Below are 20,050 nucleotides of genomic sequence, written 5' to 3'. Positions count from 1 at the left end.
AAATTTGTGGCAAGTCAGTTATTTTGACCAAGAAGATTAGGTAACAATGTGGCCAGTTAGGACCTTCTAACTACAAGAATTCTCATATGTACTGTATCAGTATTATAAATGCACTGCCAAAATACAAACTAAATACAGATGAGTACCTGTCACACTTCCAGTGTGGAAATATTCATTGTGGGCCAACACATCAGCTGAAAAATTAACAGAATATTTGCCACAGATATTACCTTATAATTTTTCTTTTGGTTATTTTTCCTTTGCAATCTTAGCTTATCTCTTGGTACATCAGTACTAAAAAGGCAGTGGCATACAAAAGTAACAATTCAGAAAATGTGCTTTCTGAATAAAAGAGGCCAATTAAACAAGAGAACAGACGATTATTGTACAGTGTACATGTTGTATAAAGCCCTGTTTATTCTGTGTATATCAATAAAAGCAGCCTTTATCTTTATCCACCACAGTGTGCCTGTCATCTTCATCTCCCTGTCTGTAGTACGTTGTACATGCAGTCACTGCTGCAATCAAAATCTGATATGGTTGATGTATCATGCATTCCTTAAATACATCTCCCTGTCTGTAGTACAGTCACTACTGCAATCAAAATCTGATATGGTTGATGTATCATGCATTCCTTAAATACATCTCCCTGTCTGTAGTACAGTCACTACTGCAATCAAAATCTTACATGGTCGATGTATCATGCACGCCTTACAAACATCTCCCTGTCTGTAGTACAGTCACTACTGCAATCAAAATCTGATATCGTTGATGTATCATGCATTCCTTAAATACATCTCCCTGTCTGTAGTACAGTCACTATATATACTGCAATCAAAATCTGAGATGATTGATGTATCATGCATTCCTTTAAATACATCTCCCTGTCTGTAGTACATGCAGTCACTGCTGCAATCAAAATCTTACATGGTCGATGTATCATGCACGCCTTACAAACATCTCCCTGTCTGTAGTACAGTCACTACTGCAATCAAAATCTGATATGGCTGATGTATCATGCATTACATCTCCCTGTCTGTAGTGCAGTCACTACTGCAATCAAAATCTGATATGCTTGATGTATCATGCATTCCTTGCACACATATTGTTTTGTTTTTGTGTCCCTGATTCGGCAAAACACATGCTGGGGAAGTCAACGTTGAAGATTAGTTTGTATGAGTAGAAGCCGAGAAATGAGAGGAAGTAATTCAGATGTGCAAATTCTGATGAAAACTGATGAAGTACAGTGCACTCCCGTTATAACGAAATGCTCGGGACCGGCAGTTTTCTTTCATTATAACGAAATTTCGTTATAATCGAACAAATGCAATATATAACAAAAACAAGGAAGCCACGCATATATGATATTCTGTTTGTTGAATACTCGTCATACACTGGAAAGCTATGTGAACAATGAAACAAATAGTTAATCAATTTCAGATTATTGTATTACAATAACGGAAGTTCCCCTTGGAAACTGTGCGTGACACACCAAGCGAACACACAGTGATGTGACGAGTTCGCCCATGCAGAAACGCTGTAAATACCTTGTTCTGCTACTTATTTTCGAAAGAGATTCGCATTTCGTTATAACGGAGCATATTTCTTTTGTTTTTCTTTGTCAGTGGTGCTCGGAAAAGACTTCGTTATAACGAAAATTTCGCTATAACCGTGTTTGTTATAAGTGAATTTTGTACCATAGACTTTAATGGCGATAATCTTGGGACCAGAAGTTTTACTTCGTTATAATGAAATATAACCATGTTCGTTGTAACGGGAGTGCACTGTAGTGATCAATCAAGCACAAATTAGCAACTCTTTGTTTGTAGTGTGTGCGCTCACCTTCCATTTGCCCTGAGCAAAAAAAAAAGAGAACAAAATGCTTTTTTTTTTTCTTTCTTATTGACGATGGAATACTGTAGAAGTGGAAATTTTTGCTGTGTTGAAACTTTTGCGCATTTCACTCAAGGAGAAACTATCGCGAAAATAAAAACATGCAAATATCTTTGCTTGCTGTATGTTCCAGTAGTTGATGTCTTGATTCCACAGAATTACAAACATGCAAAACTATTCTTAACCGGCCGTGCGCGAAAAATTAGTCACACAAAAATATCCACTTTCACAGTACATGTATATGTATTTTTTTTTTTGGGGGGGGCGCAATGCAGGGGTTGTATTGAAAAACATTCCCAATGATTGCAAGTACAATTGGAAATTTACTTCATGGGACAATTATTATTATTATGTACATGCTACAGAACAAATAATGATGTGTGAACTTGTAATATCATATCATTGCCAATATGTGTTTGATTGATCTTCAATTGCAGACATTACTCGGTGTGTACCCTCTAAACTTCATATAATGTCATTGATGCAGGTCATATTTAAGGTCAAGACAAGAACATAATGAATGGATGTACTATTAAAGTGGATATTTTTGTGCAAGTTATTTTTGCACTCAGCCAGGTAAGATGAATTTAGCCTGTTTTTAATTCTGCAGAATCAGGACATAAGCTACTGGGACATTAGGCATGCAAAATTATTTGCGTGCTTTTATTTTTGTGCGAGTTTATGGTTGCGCGAAATGCACAAAAATTTCTACACTGCGAAAATTTCCACTTTACAGTAATTTGTAACCCACCAAGTCATTCAGAAACACCACACAGGGTTCTCAATCACTCCCCAAAATTCACCCTGCACCAAAATGTTGGTTGGTTTAACTTGTTCCCTACAAGACTCTGAGATCTCCATAGAATTTGTACAGGGCTTACCCATTTCCAGTATGCAATAGGTTAACAGATGAATGGTACTCTTATGGATATCAACTCTTAAACTTTCCTTTAAGCACTCTACACATAAAACGGACACAATGTTCAAAAGGAGAAATAACCAGAAAATAACATCACACCGTTTTTATTTGAACGACATCAAGAAAGTGCAGAGCGGGCGACAATGCTGTGACACCCATTGACAACATTACACATTTGACGCCAAGTGACCTTCGCTGCAATATCATATCATGGGCCCAATTTGAACCCAGTATGTATGCACATACATACGTACATACATACAATTTCAAACCCTTAAAAACTCATATTCCTTGACAAAATGTCAAGTGCGTACAAAATGATTATGACTAATGGCAACTTTGCTTGAGACACAAGCCAGTTAAGGTGCATTAAAGACAGTGACAATGACAATCTGTTGTCATTGTAACAGCATCCCATGAAATGGTTCGAAAAAGCACAAAAGCGTCAAACATTTTAAATGGTTGAACACATAGAAATTTCGATGAGTTACTACAGTTTTGTAGAGTACAACTGAACAGAAAGCTTGGCATTCATTGAAATTCGACACGAAAGACAAAGCGGTTTAAGAAGAAATTGGAAGTTCCATGCATTTTCACTAAACTGATACTGTTGATATTACATACATTGCAAATATGCAAATAAAATGATGTGATGGTGTCATTGAACCACATGTCTTCCATTAACCTGCAGACAAATAATTGCTACATTCCCCTTTTTAAGATGACATACAAAAGAAAAGATTACATATGTACTCTTTCCATCATATTATGTTAAATGTATGATTTACAATGGCTTATAAATGTTGATGCAAAGATCTTACTACAAAGTTAAACATGATACTTGTATGTACACTTTCTTTTATGTGCACAATGATGACAACAACAAAAAAATTGTGAGGCAATAACATTATCACCATGCCTAATTCACATTGTAGAAATTATGGTTGTAACCAATACAAGGTTGTATCACTTTCTTGCAAAAGCATATGAAACAATGTAATTGCATAACTTTCCTTTAAGAATGATCATTTATGGCTACGCTTCCATGGTATTTACTCCATGCAGAGTTTATTATGTACAGTAGTGGCGGTTCATTGCAGAAGTAACAGCAAAATAATTCACTTAGTACCTTTCCAATTTTGGTGGGAAACTGCACACGCTTTTGCGTAGTCATATGACTTCAAGAAATGCCATTACATTGAATTGTCAGTCAGAAGAGACTCTTGCCTATAAATATACACTTACAACTGATAATGTGATACAGTGTACACTGGAACGTTATGACAACATCCAGTTTAGGACCAATTACATTTTTTTTCATCCTTTGGGTATACTGTTACATGTATATCAGGGATAAAACCCAAGAATCTAAAAGAAATGAGCTCGGCAGGATTGCCTCATTATATTAGGTTTCTTGTTATATATCCAACCTGACTGTTCCACTGTGTAACAGAGAAACCGGGGGGGGGGGGGGGGGGGGGGGGGCTCCAAGGCCCCCCCCCAGGTTCCGCGCGATATATCGCTAACGCGAAAAGCTATCGCCGCGACGTTTCATGACTTTTTTCTTTCAAGTCTCCCGCATCTTTTGACACAAAATTTGCGATGCCCGGGCGCGCGGTTCAGAAGTTGCGCATAAATATGTACGTGCATATCAGATCAAAAATTGCTCTTAAACGTGAATTTGTGTACAATTTCAATGCAAACTGTGCTTACATGCAAATTTCATAAAAGCATGATTATTTTGGGGTTTTATTGATTGAAATCAATTAATAACATATTTTCTTGTTTGGAACAATGTCGCAGACAAGTTTCACCGAAAAAACAATGGAAAACACAAAGTCGAAAAACAAAGAAATACATGAGAAATTCAAAAAACAATAAAATACTTAAGAATTTTTTTCTGATGGCACAATTTTTTGTCCTTATATTTGCTCAAGACACTAAAAAGAATATTTACACAAAAAATGTGCCCATTTTAAGCTTTATTTAGTGATTTATACCAAATTGTCTGATTTCATGCATCATGATGCACAAATTAGCATAATTTAGCATAAATGATAATTTTTTTAAAATCTAACTTCGTGGTACTTTAGATTACATCATAGGCAGTGTGTCTGCCAATTTTCGTTGCGATAGCCCCCCCCCCCCCCCCGGCTCTATTATCTACCTAATATAATAGCCCGTCCTAGTTAGGGTATGATAAATTGATGTAACAAGTAGATAAGCACATGCGTGTAATTCCCTGGTCATTTCACGTAAGGGACAATTATTACTAGCTGATTGGACAGTCACCTCAAGAGAAAAACACAAAACAAAACAAAAAACCACAACAAACTGTCTCTGACAAATGAATAGAAATGGATAGAGATCCTACAGATGTCAAAAGTTGAAAAATCACAAGCGTTGGCTCCTAAGACCAGGGACCACCTTCCTGCAAAGACAGTACATCGGGTTTATCCGATATTTATACACACTGGTACTAGTCTGGCACAATCCAAATGATCAAGTACTGCCAACATTGGCTCTGTATAAAACTATGGTATTCAATTGAAGAGTTCTTTTCCCAAAGGTGCTAAATCCACTTTGATGGTAGTGTGAGGGGAAAAAAAAACACTCGTGGATTTTAATTTCACTTGCTTTTAAGTATTTTCATGCAATATCTTTTTGTCCCAAGATGGAATAAAGAAAATGCGCCTCAGAAAAATCTATGTGTCTACACTGATTTCTAGAGAGTGAAAATTTCTTTGGATTTTGTGGATTTAGCACCTTTTGGAACAAAAAAATTAACACAGTGATGTACAAAACAAAAACGAGGCAATGATGGCAAAATACTTGACATAAACTACAACTTGGAATCAAATTGTATTGCTCTCTGAAAACAACTCTAGATATAAACTACAACTGTAGTACATTCAAATTCCTACAAATGTTTCCTAGAAAATTATACAGCACCTAAAAACAATGCTCTAAGGCTGCGTTCACATAGATGTATTCGGTATTCGCTATTCGCTATTTGCTATTCGAGCACCAAATACACCATCACCCGCACCGTCAACTCACCATCCCATGTAGTGAGGATTTCTTCCTCCTACATCGCAGCAAATCTTATTAACAATTTCTAAACTGCATCAGAATGTCAGTCTACATGCTTATTTTTGCTAACGGGCAAATTCAGACCAAAATTGTCATTATTTCATAAACGAGAGACGGTATACGCTGCAAGAAAATCGAACAAGCTCGATTCCCACATTGCTATACTTTTCGCAGGTATTCGGTACTTTCGAATAGTGCCCTCTTATGTGAACCGGTGTGAGGAAATCCTATTGTTCGATTCAAGCTATTCGCGTGCCCTCGAAAAACGAGCCCGAATACCCGAATAGTATACTTCTATGTGAACGCAGCCTAAGGGTAAACACTATGACGAAGTGCTTTGTTTCCCTTCTTGGACAGCAGCCTCGGGTTTCTCTACCCATAACACATGCTTGTCATTGGAATTGAACCGCTTGATCGTTCCACAATCCAGGCAGCGTACGACCACATGCCTCTGCCTGCGACCTCTGACCCTCACCGTGGCCGTGACACCTGGTACTAGGAGGGCGCTGCACTTTTTGCACACGGTACGCTTGATGTCTGGCTGCAGGCGCATGACGAGTTTGGCGGACACCCTCCTCATGGTTTCAATGTAGAACCGCGCCAGTTGCGAGTTCTCGGGGTTCTGTGTCAGCACGCAGTGTGCGGCCTGGTACAGATAGTTCATTCTCTGGTGCCCTTCACTGAGGGTTTTTCCTTTCCTCCCAACTCCCATGGTGATCGTTTGGAGGTCGAAAGGTTAACAATCACCAATGCAGCACTTTCAGTTGAGCCCCAACTCCTTGAGTCAGATGAGTGCTCTACCCTTCAGTAAACTGTTTTCTTTCCTCTCCAAACACACAAATTAAATTGTGCTCCAAAACTTCCATCAACCTTGTACAATGATAGCGACCAGTGCAGCAATTTCAGAGTCCTTGCTCATGAAGACCAGAATAACTTGAAGCTCTTTCACATAAAATGAACATCCAAAACTTATTTCAGAATTCCACAAAACTTAACACGTGTTGCAAACTTGAGAGTGAATAGTGAGTTTATCATTTGGAAAAAGGTCCAAACAGGGATTATGTCCGTTTGTTGTCTCTCCACTCCTCTTTGTCGTCAGAATCACAGGTTCCTGCCAAATGTCCCCACCGGTCAAGGAACCCTGCCTACCAGTCAAGAGAGGGCTCCTGCTCCCACTCCTGGGGGGCTAGTAGTTGGCTTCGTCAAAGGCTTTCCTTGCCTTCTTCAACTCCTCATTCATGAGGAGGAGCTGCTTGATGCGGGAGTACTTTCGGGGGTCCTTCCTGATCAGGAAGATGATATCCTCAACTTGAACCCTGCCCTGTCTGCCAACCTCCGTTGCCTTCAAGGTCTGTGGAGAAGGAGGGAAACGGAGATATTCAGGAGAGAGTTACAGCTATAAACCAGCTTACTGTCAAACCTGTTAATATAAAGTACATGCAGTCTATCAAACAGTCTTATTTTTCTTTTGTCATTCTAGACAATAACAACATTAGCACAGTAGATTCTCTCTCCTTCCAACTATTCGAATTAATTACCAAGAAGCTGTTTTTTCTGCACTTACCATTTCAGTGATAAACTCCAGCACCAGATCCTCCAGTAAGTCAACTGTTTCAGCATATGGATTCTGGTCGTCTCCGAAGCCATACATCATACACCTTACTGTCAAGGGAAGGAAGAAAGAGACATTTAATGTAAAATAGTCTTTTTCATATAGATGCTGATTGCTGCATCCTTAAAGGGATGGTACAGTGTTGGTGGAGATGAGAATTAGGCTTCTAACTTTTTGTGAGATACCAAGAAAACACTTATGAAATAGTACAGAGCATACCATTTTAAGAGGAATTCAAACTTGATTTGATGAAAATCGGGTTTGGAATGACTGAAACATCCAAAAATAAAGTAAAACAAAGCGATCGTAATAAAGATGGGTCCCACACTTTATTAGAATCGCTCTGTTTTGGATATCTCAGCCATTTCAAAACCAATTTTCATCAAATAAATGTTGAGTTCCTCGTGGAATTAAATGCTCTGTCATATTTCATAAGAGGTTTCTCATTTTCTCACCAAACAAGGAAAAGTAGAAATTACGCGGTGCGTAATATATGTCCCCGCCGGAAGTAGCATTTTGTAGCAAAATGTGCAATATAGGTAAAAAATCAAGGTCAAAGGTCAAAGAAGTCAAAGGTCAAAATTCTGTGTAGAAGTTTTGAAGCCCTCACCTAGTGCCATCACATAAAGCAAATGGAATCGAAATTGGGTTAGAAATGGCGAAGGAGTAGCATTTTGTAGCCAATGTACAATATAGGTCAAAAATCAAGGTCAAAGGTCGAAGAAGACAAAGGTAAAAATTCTGTGAAAAAGTTTTGAAGCCCTCACCTAGTGCTATCACATAAAGCAAACGGAATCGAAATCGGGTTAGAAATGGCGAAGGAGTAGCATTTTGTAGCAAAATGTACAATATAGGTCAAAAATCAAGGTCAAAGGTCAAAGAAGTCTAAGGTCAAAATTCTGTGTAGAAGTTTTGAAGCCCTCAACTAGTGCCATCATATAAAGCAAACGGAATCGAAATCGGGTTAGAAATGGCGAAGGAGTAGCATTTTGTAGCAAAATGTACAATATAGGTCAAAAATCAAGGTCAAAGGTCGAAGAAGACAAAGGTAAAAATTCTGTGAAAAAGTTTTGAAGCCCTCACCTAGTGCTATCACATAAAGCAAACGGAATCGAAATCGGGTTAGAAATGGCGAAGGAGTAGCATTTTGTAGCAAAATGTACAATATAGGTCAAAAATCAAGGTCAAAGGTCAAAGAAGTCTAAGGTCGAAATTCTGTGTAGAAGTTTTGAAGCCCTCAACTAGTGCCATCATATAAAGCAAACAGAATCGAAATCGGGTTAGAAATGGCGAAGGAGTAGCATTTTGTAGCAAAATGTACAATATAGGTCAAAAATCAAGGTCAAAGGTCAAAGAAGTCAAAGGTCAAAATTCTGTGTAGAAGTTTTGAAGCCCTCACCTAGTGCCATCACATAAAGCAAACGGAATCGAAATCGGGTTAGAAATGGCGAAGGAGTAGCATTTTGTTGCAAAATGTACAATATAGGTCAAAGGTCAAGGTCAAAGGTCACAACTGAAATTCTGTGTAGAAGTTTTAAAGCTCCCATGTAGTGCTATCATATAAAGCAAACAGAATCAAAATTGGCTCATAAATGACAGAGAAGTAGCAAATTGAACATTTTGATCACACGGACGCACACACGGACGGACGCACGGACGGACGCACGGACGGACGCACAGACACACACACGTACGGAGCCCGTTTCATAGTCCCCTGCTCGAACTCGTTCGGCAGGGACAAAAATGTTAGAAACCTGAAATTAGGTCTCAACCAAAACTATACAATCCCTTTAAGGTTACTTTGTTCATAGCTCCACAAGGGTGTCCTGGAACTCTCCATGAAAAAGAAAAAAGAAAAAAAAAGATTTACTGATTCTTTTCATCCCTAATATTTCACAATGTATCAACAAGATTATTGCATTGTTTCATCCAGATAAGGGTGTGTGACTATCATTAAAGCCACATCTGTGGGAAAATTAATTGAACGCCAACTAACTACTAAAAGCTGAGACATTGCCACATTGTTTGCATTTCAATCGCATGTTATTTGCCTTTGAGTTTGATTGTTTTAAGTGAAAATTTCTAAACTGTACTTCACACCTAGCTGAAATGTTAATTTGCACATTGCTGTTTTGTTTCGGTTTGTTTTTCTATGGGGGGCGGAAGAAGAGATACATTTATGGAGAACTCATTGTGATTGATACTTAGAGTGGGTTTCCATTCAGTTTCAAGAAATAATTGATTTAAATGAGAGTATTTTGATCACAGGTCATCTCACAATTCCTAAATATGAATGCATTCTGCCAAAGAAGAAACACATCAGATATCTGACTCACACTCTTTGGTGAAGAGCCTTTTCTTCTTGTCAGTACTCTCAGTCACATGTACATCCTGATCCGCCTCCGAGGGGTCAAAGTCTTGTGGTTCTTCAGAATCCTGTTTCCATGGGAGACATAATGATGACGTCACGAAATAGATAAGGTACCATAGTGTGAGTAAACTTAAAATTCATAACTTAATACCACCAATACTACACTGAACAATGAATTGACAAAACAGGAACTGTCTAGATGCATATGTACACATATACATCATAGTACTGAAAAAATATAAAGCATATGGGCACCTCTGAAATGGTGCCAAAGCTACCAACACTTGTAAATCAAAATCTGGAGCTTTTGTATCCAGGTAGAATCCCTCCACAACATCGCATCAATGTTACGTAATGTTATGTCACGTAGCACAGGCTCACAGCTACTTTCTCATCTCATTCATCCCACCCCCCTCCTTTTTTTTTGTTACAATTTTCCATTCAAAATAGATTTTGGGGATCTATTGTACTTACAATATATACCAAAAGAAACTTTGCGTTAATCAACATTAACGTTTCATTAACGCAAGCGGTTTCACCTGAATCGTTAGTAACGCAAAGTAACGATCGGGAAAATTAACGTTTGTAGTAACGATGAGTAACGATGAGTAACGATGAGTAACGATCCCTCACGCAAATTAACGATGTTTCGTTAAAATTAACGATAGGTAACGCAAGAACTCGCACGAGATTTTGGTTTTGTAACGAGACCTGATGAAAGGACGACGTAGCCCCTGCCGAGTGTAGCGATTTAGCGGAGTCTTTTCGCGAATCGAATCACGATTTCGCGAATGGTTTATTTGCGACCGGCGTCACCAAAAACGCACGCCGGGCCACCAAAAAAAGCCGGATGTTTGCCTTCAGTTTTGAAAATGAACAGCGGTAACTATCGGCTTCGTAAGCTCAGGCCTCGAATTAACCGACGGCCACCGACGGCCATGGCCGTCGGTGCCCCTCTCGTTGGCCGCAATGCCTTTTGTTTTTTAATCAAAGTTACGGCCAAAAAAAAAAATGTGCCCTTTTTCTTGGGACCGTGGTGCCCTTTTAGAATGAAAGTTATTATTTATGACGTATGATATGCCCTTTCTCAAAGTCTCTTTAATAAGCTTGAACAACTTTCCTGATCTCAAATATCATACCTTCAGTTCACTCGCGTCCCGATGTATCTGATTCAAACTCAAAGTATCTTTCCGAGATACGAGACGACGTGTACGTACATGTACGCCCGACCGGCTTTTACCGTCCCGACTGCCTCCGCAGCGCAGCGGCCGCGAGTATGTACTGTACTAGCTAGGCATAGCAGCGCATATTCAGATAGAGTAGAGTGAACTCCAAGTTCACCAAGAAAAAAGAAAAATCCCACGATGCCAAGGGGTGCCAGACTGGGGAATGGGGAGGGCAGGGGTGGAGAGAGAGAGAGAGAGAGACCAATCAACAGAAGAAACCGCGCGTACTGGCGCATTCTTGGAGGTCATGAACTGTCTGTCACAGACTAATCATAGCAATCTACACGCGCACGCAAATTCCTTTGCCTTGTGGTTTTGCCAGCCAGCTGTCGGAATGTGCTTTGAAGTTTCATGGCAGCCTGGCCTGGCTGGCCTGAAAGGGTGTCGAGTTTCAATCAATACCTACTGTTGTTTTATTCCTGTTTTAAAAAATATTGTTTCACCTGATAGAAACGCGGAGATCGGGAATGTGTTACAGCTGTAGGGAAGAGGTTTTTGTTGTGTGTTGCACTTTGTGTGTGTGTGTGTGTGTGTGTGTGTTTTTCTCGGTTTGTTTTTCTTCTTTCTTTTTTCATAAACACCAAACATGCCCTTTCCAATGTGGCCTTGGTGCCCCTCTGACTGACTTAAGTGCCCTGGCCTCTTGGAAAAAGTGCCCTTTTCTAAATGGCCTTGCCCCTCCAAAATCCTATTTCGAGGCCTGTAAAGCTGCTAGATTAAATGTCAGATGTTTGCTCTTAATTTTGGAAATGAATAACGGTAATATTCGACTCCGTATTATACAAAAATAAATGTCGGATGTTTGCTCATACTTTTGGAAATGAATAATGGTAAGATTCAGCTCCGTACGGTGCTGAAATTAATGTCAGATATTTGATTTTGCGTTCGGAAATGAATAGGGATAAAATACGGCTCCGGAAGATGCTGAAATAAATGTCGAATGTTTGCTTTGACGGTCGGATATAAATGATAATGAATTTCAACTCCGTATACGATGATAAAATAAATGCCGGAAGTTTACTTTTACGTTCGAAAGTAAATAATAATAATATTTAGCTCTGGAATATGCTAAAGTAAATGTCGAATTATCCCTTTGGCGTTCGGAAATGAATAACAATGATAATAAACTTCGTACAACGACGAGATAAATGTTGGATGTTTGCATTTACTTTCGAAAGTGAATAGCAATAACATTCGGCTCCAGAAGATGCTGAAATAAATGTCAGATGATTGTTTTTACGTTCGGAAGTGAATAACAGTAATATTTTGCTCCATACGATGCTAAGTAACTGTCGGATGTTTGCTTTTAAATTTCGAAATGAATAACAGTAACATTTAAATGCGTTTGATGGTGAAGTTAATGTTTGCTTTGACGTTCGGAAATGAATAACAATAGTATTCAACTCCGTCCGATGATAAATAAATGTCTGATGTTTACTTTTATGTTCGAAAGTAAATAGCAATAACAATCAGCTCCGGAAGATGCTAAAATAAATGTTGAATGTTTGCTTTGGCGTTCGGAAATGAATAACAATAGTATTCAACTCGGTACGATGATGAAATAATTGCTGGATCTTCGCTTTTACGTTCAAAAGTAAATGGCAATAACATTCAGCTCCGGAAGATACTAAAATATATGTCGAATGATCCCTTTGACGTTCGGAAATGAATAACAGTGATATTCAGCTCCGTACGACGATGAAATGCCGAATGTTCGCTTTTACGTTCGAAAGTAAATAGTGCTCAATAACATTCGGCTTCGGAAGATGCCAAAATAAATGTCAGATGATTGCTTGAACGTTCGGAAGTGACAAGCAGTAACATTCTGCTCCATAATTAAGATGCTAAAATAAATATCAGACATTTGCTATAAATTTAACATTTCGAAATGAATAACAATAACATTCAGTTGCGTTTGATGGTAAATGTAATGTCGGATGACGTTTGAATGTGAAAAACAGTATAACATTCGGCTCCGTACGATGCTGAAATATGTCAGATGATTCATTTCACTTTTGGAAGTGGACAGCAGTACGAGTAACATTCGGCTCCTTCGATCATAAAGTAAATGTCGGGTGTTTGCTTTTGAATTTGGAGATGAATAACGGTAATATTCTGCTCCGTACGATGCTAAAATAAGTAACAGATTGTTGCTTGTACATTTGGAAATTATAAACGGTATCAATCGGCTCAGTTAGATGATAAAATAAAGAGCGGATGTTTGCTTTCACGTTCGGAAATGAATAAGGATGATATTCAGGTCCGTAAGATGATAGAATGAATGTCGGTTGCTTGGTTTTACATTCCGGAAGGTGTTAAAATACTTGTAAATGTTGAATGATTGCTTGAATTTCCACCAGAAATAAATAACGGTAATTTTTTTGGCTCTTTACGATGCTAAAACAAATGTCAGATGTTTACAATGTCTGCAAATGCTCCCACTTTCTCATTTCAAACGTAAATTTTGACCAATTTAATAGGCATCAACTTTTATAATAATCTATAAGCCTATTTGCGAAATCTTAGAACTCAGAATAACGGTATAAGATGATTAAATTTTCTCCTTATTTTAGACGTGGGTACCTGTATCACTTCAGTAATACTTGATATTTATTTTTCTATGTTTAGTAGGACCAATAGTTTTGCTTGTTTGTTTTTCTTTTCGGGCCACCAAAGAATAAAAATCAATCATTTTGGTGGCACGATCGGGCCACCGAAATAAAAGTTAGTGTGGAGCCCTGGCCTTTTGTGGATAAAGTGTCTTGCTTAAAGGCAAATATCGGGCTTCGAGGGGATTGAAACCGCAAACCCGTACCATGGCTAATTGATTCAGATTTTACTTAAGTACATGTACTTGAAGGTCAACTTTAGATAGACTTTTTTTTTTTTTTTTTTTTTTTTTTGCGATACAGCTGGGGCTCCATGCGCATTTACATGTATTTACAACAACAGTATAATCGGAAGACGAGCAGAAAGAATGTCAGCACCAGGAGTAATCGCACCGGGCCGAAAGGGGAAAAGGAAAAGTATATCTTGAATCTATACCCCCCACATCGACAAGAAGACAAATGAAAAAAAAAAGAAAAGAAAATGAATGGACCCACATGACGCATAATTTTGGTAAATCTGCGGGATATTCGTTATTTCATTTTGCTGTGTTCAAACTATACACCAGTATAGCTTTTCGAGTGTGATCTTAATGCGTATGAATGTTCTATGGACTTTAAGTTTATAATGCGAAAGAGGGTAACTATATAACAATTAACGACATTGATAACGCCAAACATTAGGAAATTTCAGAGTGCAAGAAAAATAAGACGTCCCGGAAGTACGCCAGACATCATAATTGCTTTTTTTGTTCCTTTCTAGCTCCACAGCATCACCTAGGAAATCGATTTGACCAAGAACAAAAGCGCGTCCCTCTTTTCTTCCTGGGCAATTACCCCGGACCCTTCCCCTGGCCCTAATCCTAACCATAACCCAAACTCCTCACCCTAAACCTAACCCTAATCTTTACTCTAACCTTACCATTAACCAGTATTTAGCGGGGGAGGGGGGGGGGGGGGGGGTATTACCCTCTGGGGTTAATTGCCCGGATTAGGTTGCAACACACAACAAAAACCTCTTCCCTGGCCCTACACCTTCCCGATCTCCGTGTGTTGTCAGGTGAAACGACATGTTCAAATACAAGAATAAAACAACGGTAGGTATTGATTGAAACTCGACACCCATTCATGCCAGCCAGGCCAGGCTGAAATGTAACTTCAAAGCACATTCCGACAGCTGGCTGGCAAAACCACATGGCAAAGGAATTTGCGCGCGCGTGTGGATTGCTCAATAAAATTGGAGGGCCTGGGAGCGGGAAAACAAGGGTGATTACTGAGTAGTCTGTGAGTTATCAAAAGCAGACCTTTCGAACAATTGCAAACGTCATGATACTATTTTGTCTTCCTTTTGGACTGAAGAAAAAAAAATCACAAAGACGAGTTGAGTACACGTTGTATCACAATTTTTTACATAGCCATGCAAAACGATTACTACACTCATGTTATGACAAGAAGAATCAATATTCCAAGACAAATACAAAGCAGCCTCGGGTACTGACGGTGACAAGAAACGCCACGCATTCACAATGCACGTTGGGGAGCAACAGGGAGGTGGGAAGAGACTCTTCCCGCCTCCCTGGGAGCAACATGGAGTTGGCAGGGAGGGGTGATCCTGGAGTTTGTGAGAACTTCCCGATACTCCGTGACAACAGGGAGGTGGAAGAGAGACACTCCACCTCCCTGGTGACAACACGATTGTGACGATCTCAAAGCATGGACCCTCGCCACGCCCAGCAAATCTGCGTGCTACTTCTCAAAAATTTGAAGGAACTTTGTCTCTGATCTGTTGAGTTGTTTTTGCTGAATATCAGGAGCTTTTCATGCCTGACGTTCAAATGGATGGTTGCCAAAAATTTCATAATCTATAAATCTCTCAGTAATTTATTTTAGGCTGTTGATGCTGCCGTAAAAACATTAGAAATTTCATAGGAACTAGTCAGGATAAAGACAAAAAAATCTCCGCACAAAACAAATACAAGTATCTTTTATTGTCATTGGTAGTCAACTAATGTTGTGTTATACAGATACATTGTATGATTAAAGCAATAGGTATAGTATTAACTATTGTATTACACGTAGTAACACTTTCATGGTAAGTTTGACGTTTTAAAAATCGCAGGAGAGTTTTTTTTTTTTTTTTTTTTTTTTTTAAGGAGTGCAACCATTTCTAAACGTGAAGGCATGATAAATGAAAGGAGAAAAAAAAAAAGAATCAACGTTTGTAATCCTGGGTCTTCGACTTGAGCTATCTTTAATTAAACATTCCTTCTCTGTTCATCTCCAAGACCCCAGACTGTTCATGACCTCCGAGAATGCGCCAGTACGCGCGGTTTCTTCTGTTGATTGGTATCTCTCTCTCTCCACCCCTCCCCATTCCCCACTCTGGCACCTTGGCATCGTGGGATTTTTCATGTTTCTGGGTAAACTTTCATGTGAAGCGTGCCTATCAAGTCACCACTTGACTCACCTGCTGGCAGTGTAATAATGCGAGCAGAAAGTGGTAGACATTTTCTTCTGCTGCAGCTACTTTTACTGCCGAAATACTCGGCGTTGTCACCACACACTACCACCAGTTATTCGGCGAGACACACGTTGTGTATTGGAATATAAATGGACTTTTGCACCTTCCTGAATTGAGTAAGTGTCTGACCGTTGTTGAAATCGTGACATCGCTAACGTTAGACAGTCGGCGTTAGTTTTAGGCTTGCGTATGCGTGATTTCATGGGTTCAATGTTCGATGGAATATGTTGGCTGTGGGGAAAAATGTGGCTTCGAAATTTTTGCTTGCCCGATTCCATTGACTGCGCCCATGAGGACAAATTTGACGACCATGACAATACGACATTGCCAGGGCCAGGGGAGTTCTGCTCAACTACAAAATCTTTTCGGTATTTGATATCGCTATTTAAATGCCTTCCGCCGGCAGGAAATTGTCCGTAGTAAATATTACGAACGACAGTTACTTAACCGAGGCATCTCCGAGTCTCGCAATTTCCGAGATTTCTTGCCAGTCCACATGACAAGTCCGCTAACGCAAGATCTAAAAATTAACGCACAGTAACGATCTGTAACGCACAGTAACGATCTGTAACGATCTGTAACGATCATTCACGCACGGTGATCGTTAATTTTGTAACGCAGAAAGATTAACGCAGTACCGATCGGCGCTTGCGTTACACGTAAATTTAACGCAAAGTTTATTTTGGTATATACTGTACAAACCTCAAAAAGACACAACATATTTTAATTCTAACTTCTAACGATACCAGAAATTTGCAGCTACCATCCTTCAACATGAACGATGCTGAATAGAATAATTGTGAGCTAAATTAAGGAAGGGGCCTGCAGCTGCCATCTCATGCATCTGCACTCCCATACAGAAATAGACAAAGCATGTAATACTAATAGACGTGTGGTGGGGGTGACTGTGATGGATGCTCCCATAGACAAGCGCATAACAGATGCGTGCAGGTGACCGTGCCTGATGATATTTATTATTACAGATCTACACATATTTCTAGATGTAATATTTAGATTTCAAATTTTCGCAAAAAACTGCTCGTTTCTCATCATAGTTTGCTTGTTTGTGGTAACGCTGCCAAGTTCTAACTTCTATCATTTAAACTAACGTTAGGTCTATATGTTTATATTTCAGGGATGAATTTAAACTTTACTGAACACAGTCCCGGACATATTTTTTTTTTTGTTCTAAGTGTGCAGGGTGGTGGTATTCGGGCCCCTGGCGAGGTGCGGGCACCTCACTAACTTATAGAGGTCTAACGCGTAACAACCAGACACCCACAGCACAGCCACAGCAGGTACAGGCATAACCGCAGCAGCGTCCCCAATACGTACCATGTTACAGCGCCCCGCGACAGAGTTACATGTAGTATACTTGAGTGACCCGCACCTCGTCATAGTTAATGTTTGCCCATATTTGAATCACATTTCGCCACTGAAATTCTTTGAAATCCAACTCACATACAGGAAAAATGCTGAAAATTCCAATGGAATCACAAGTTCACTGATTGATATTGAAAATTTGAAGCTATCGTCGTCGAACGCGAACGATGCGAAAAAGTTAAGGAAGGGGCCTGCAACTCGTCACCCGCTCTCCCATAGACTTAGCACGTAAAAGACGTGTGCGGGTGACAGTGATGTTCCCATAGACATACACGTAAAAGATGCGTGCAGGTGACTTATAACACGTAGTGACGTATTCCTATAGCCCTATGAGTATGAAAATTTCAGATTTTCGCGAAAAACTGTTCGGTTTTCACCACAATTTGCTCGATAGTGGTAGCCCTGCCAAGTTTCAAGCGTACAGGACACAGTCCCGGGCATACATTTTTGTTTAGTGCGCTCAAAACAATTTTAAGTGGGGTGACGGTATTCGGGCCCCTGACGAGGTGCCCGCACCTCATTATACAGGCAGAGTTTTAACTCTCAAGGCAAATGCCACATCAAAGACAACTTATGGGACTACAGTGTTGCTTACCTACTACAATACTTGTTAGGCCTCAAGACTGTTTGCATGTGAACGTTACTGTGGTACATCGATAATCCCATAACATTTCAGTTAGCTTGCAATTGTACATTAAGCAATAAGTATAAACAGTGATCTTTAACTGTCAAGAGACACATTTACCTCCGTTGCTGTGGCTGCAGATCCGGAGTATTCTGCCATTTCTACGGTATGTGTAGAAGTTTTTGCCACGAACGTTGAGGGTGGTACAATTGTACGATCAGGGTGGCGTTTCATCAACGAGTTCGTCGGAGGTTTTCACCGACAAATTTGTTATCAGCCAATCAGACGCAAGGATTTCAGTAGCTTTAAACAGTTGTCGGTGTAAATCACTGACAAAAAGTTTCATGAAACGGTCCCCAGAGGGCAACCCGCTCTGCGTACGATGAATGATGAAGTTATTTACTGGTAAAGTATTGTTGCCTTCCTTGGCAATGCGTTCCTGAGGGGCCCGATGCATAAAAATTACAATTATGGTAACTTTACCATCCAATGGTAACTACCATGGTAACAATACTCAACAGCCAATAAAAATCAAGAATTTCATGGAAGTTACCACTGGGGTCCGTTGCATAAAAGTTGCTATTATGGTAACTTTGCCATCCAATGGTAACTTCCATGGAATTCTTGATTGTGATTGGCTGTTGATTATTGTTGCCATGGTAGTTACTATCGGATGCAAAGTTACCATAATTGTAACTTTTATGCAACGGGCCTCACTGGATGGCAAAGTCACCATAACTGTAATTTTTATGCAACGGGCCCCCTCAGCCCTGTCAAGTGGTGCCTGAGCTACCAATTACAAGCGCGGGTATTGCCTACAAACTAAGTGTTTTGTTGTGTTTTGTGGCAGGTGTTTTTGGTAGGGTGTTGTTGTTGTTGTTGTTGTTTTGTTCGTTTCATTTTGATTTCATCGACTTTTGTTCGTTTATTTGTTTCTCTGTCTAGGTGCAAAATACCCCCAAAAGTTGTTAACGGATTTGGATGTACAGAAAAGGTTGAGAATGGCACAATAAACATTATTATGATCTTTGGTAGAGATCCGAAGTTTATGAAGGTTTTTCGATATTTTGGCAGGAAAGAGCCAATAAATGTAAAAGCTTACGCTGCGCATTTTTTAGGTTTGCATTATACCCACTAACATGCGTGCTCTAGCTTCTGTAAGGGCGATGAAGCGCGCCGCGTAGATGGAAGCTGATGACGTAACAGAATTGGGCGACTTCAGCATTATGGAGCGACACATTATGATCTCATGAGATCATAATGTGTCGTTCCACGCCAATCTTGCTCTCCACGCAAATGCATTTGCGTGGAGAACAAGATTATTGACGTGGAATTCACTGTAAACGAGCGGCTCGGCGGAGGTCTGCTTCCTTAGACGTACCTCCCACAAGGTGAAGCGATCATCGGCATTGGTTCAAATCTGTTTTTGATAACTCAAAAAGTAGTTAAAGCATATAAATGAAATTTGCAGGCAAACTTGATAATGACACAATCACAAGGACAGATGATTCCAGGGGTGTATCCAGGATTTTTTCTGGGGGGGTCGTAATCACGATTTTTGGACCTTTATCTTCGCGAGGGAGCGATGCGACCTAGGCCGAGGGAGCGATGCGACCTAGGCCGAGGGAGCGGAGCGGCCGAGCGGGGGGAGGGTGTGGGAGGGGGGTGTCCCCCCTCCCACGGTAGGGAGTTTTTGAATTCTATATCTTAAAATGGGGCCATTTGGTGCATACAAAAGTGACTTTTTAGGCATACTTAAAAACCCCATTTATGTTAAAATTGGTGATAAAACCTGTGTTGG

At 39.8% G+C, this 20,050-nt stretch overlaps 2 protein-coding genes across 2 annotated transcripts; both read right to left on the bottom strand.

Annotated features, from left to right (window-relative positions):
- Positions 1 to 4,964: 4,964 nt before the first annotated feature.
- LOC139717530 (ribonuclease P protein subunit p21-like) lies at positions 4,965 to 6,630 on the bottom strand. Its single transcript, XM_071629034.1, has one exon. It carries the CDS (start codon positions 6,615 to 6,617, stop codon positions 6,228 to 6,230), a length of 390 nt encoding a protein of 129 aa, XP_071485135.1. The 5' UTR covers positions 6,618 to 6,630; the 3' UTR covers positions 4,965 to 6,227.
- A 432-nt stretch (positions 6,631 to 7,062) lies between these two features.
- On the bottom strand, positions 7,063 to 18,455 carry LOC139717529 (transcription initiation factor TFIID subunit 13-like). Its single transcript, XM_071629032.1, has 4 exons — positions 18,370 to 18,455; positions 9,854 to 9,953; positions 7,470 to 7,567; positions 7,063 to 7,256 (listed from the first exon to the last, which is right to left on the bottom strand). Exons 1-4 carry the CDS (start codon positions 18,406 to 18,408, stop codon positions 7,092 to 7,094), a joined length of 402 nt encoding a protein of 133 aa, XP_071485133.1. The 5' UTR covers positions 18,409 to 18,455; the 3' UTR covers positions 7,063 to 7,091.
- Between the last annotated feature and the right edge of the window lie 1,595 nt (positions 18,456 to 20,050).

The sequence above is a fragment of the Diadema antillarum genome, unplaced genomic scaffold (assembly GCF_040938485.1).
Source record: "Diadema antillarum isolate AM-2024a unplaced genomic scaffold, OU_Dant_1.0 scf00000076, whole genome shotgun sequence".
NCBI lineage: Eukaryota > Metazoa > Echinodermata > Echinoidea > Diadematoida > Diadematidae > Diadema > Diadema antillarum.
The sequence above is the reverse complement of the archived record's forward strand: the minus strand, read 5'-3'. Positions and strand labels throughout refer to the sequence as shown.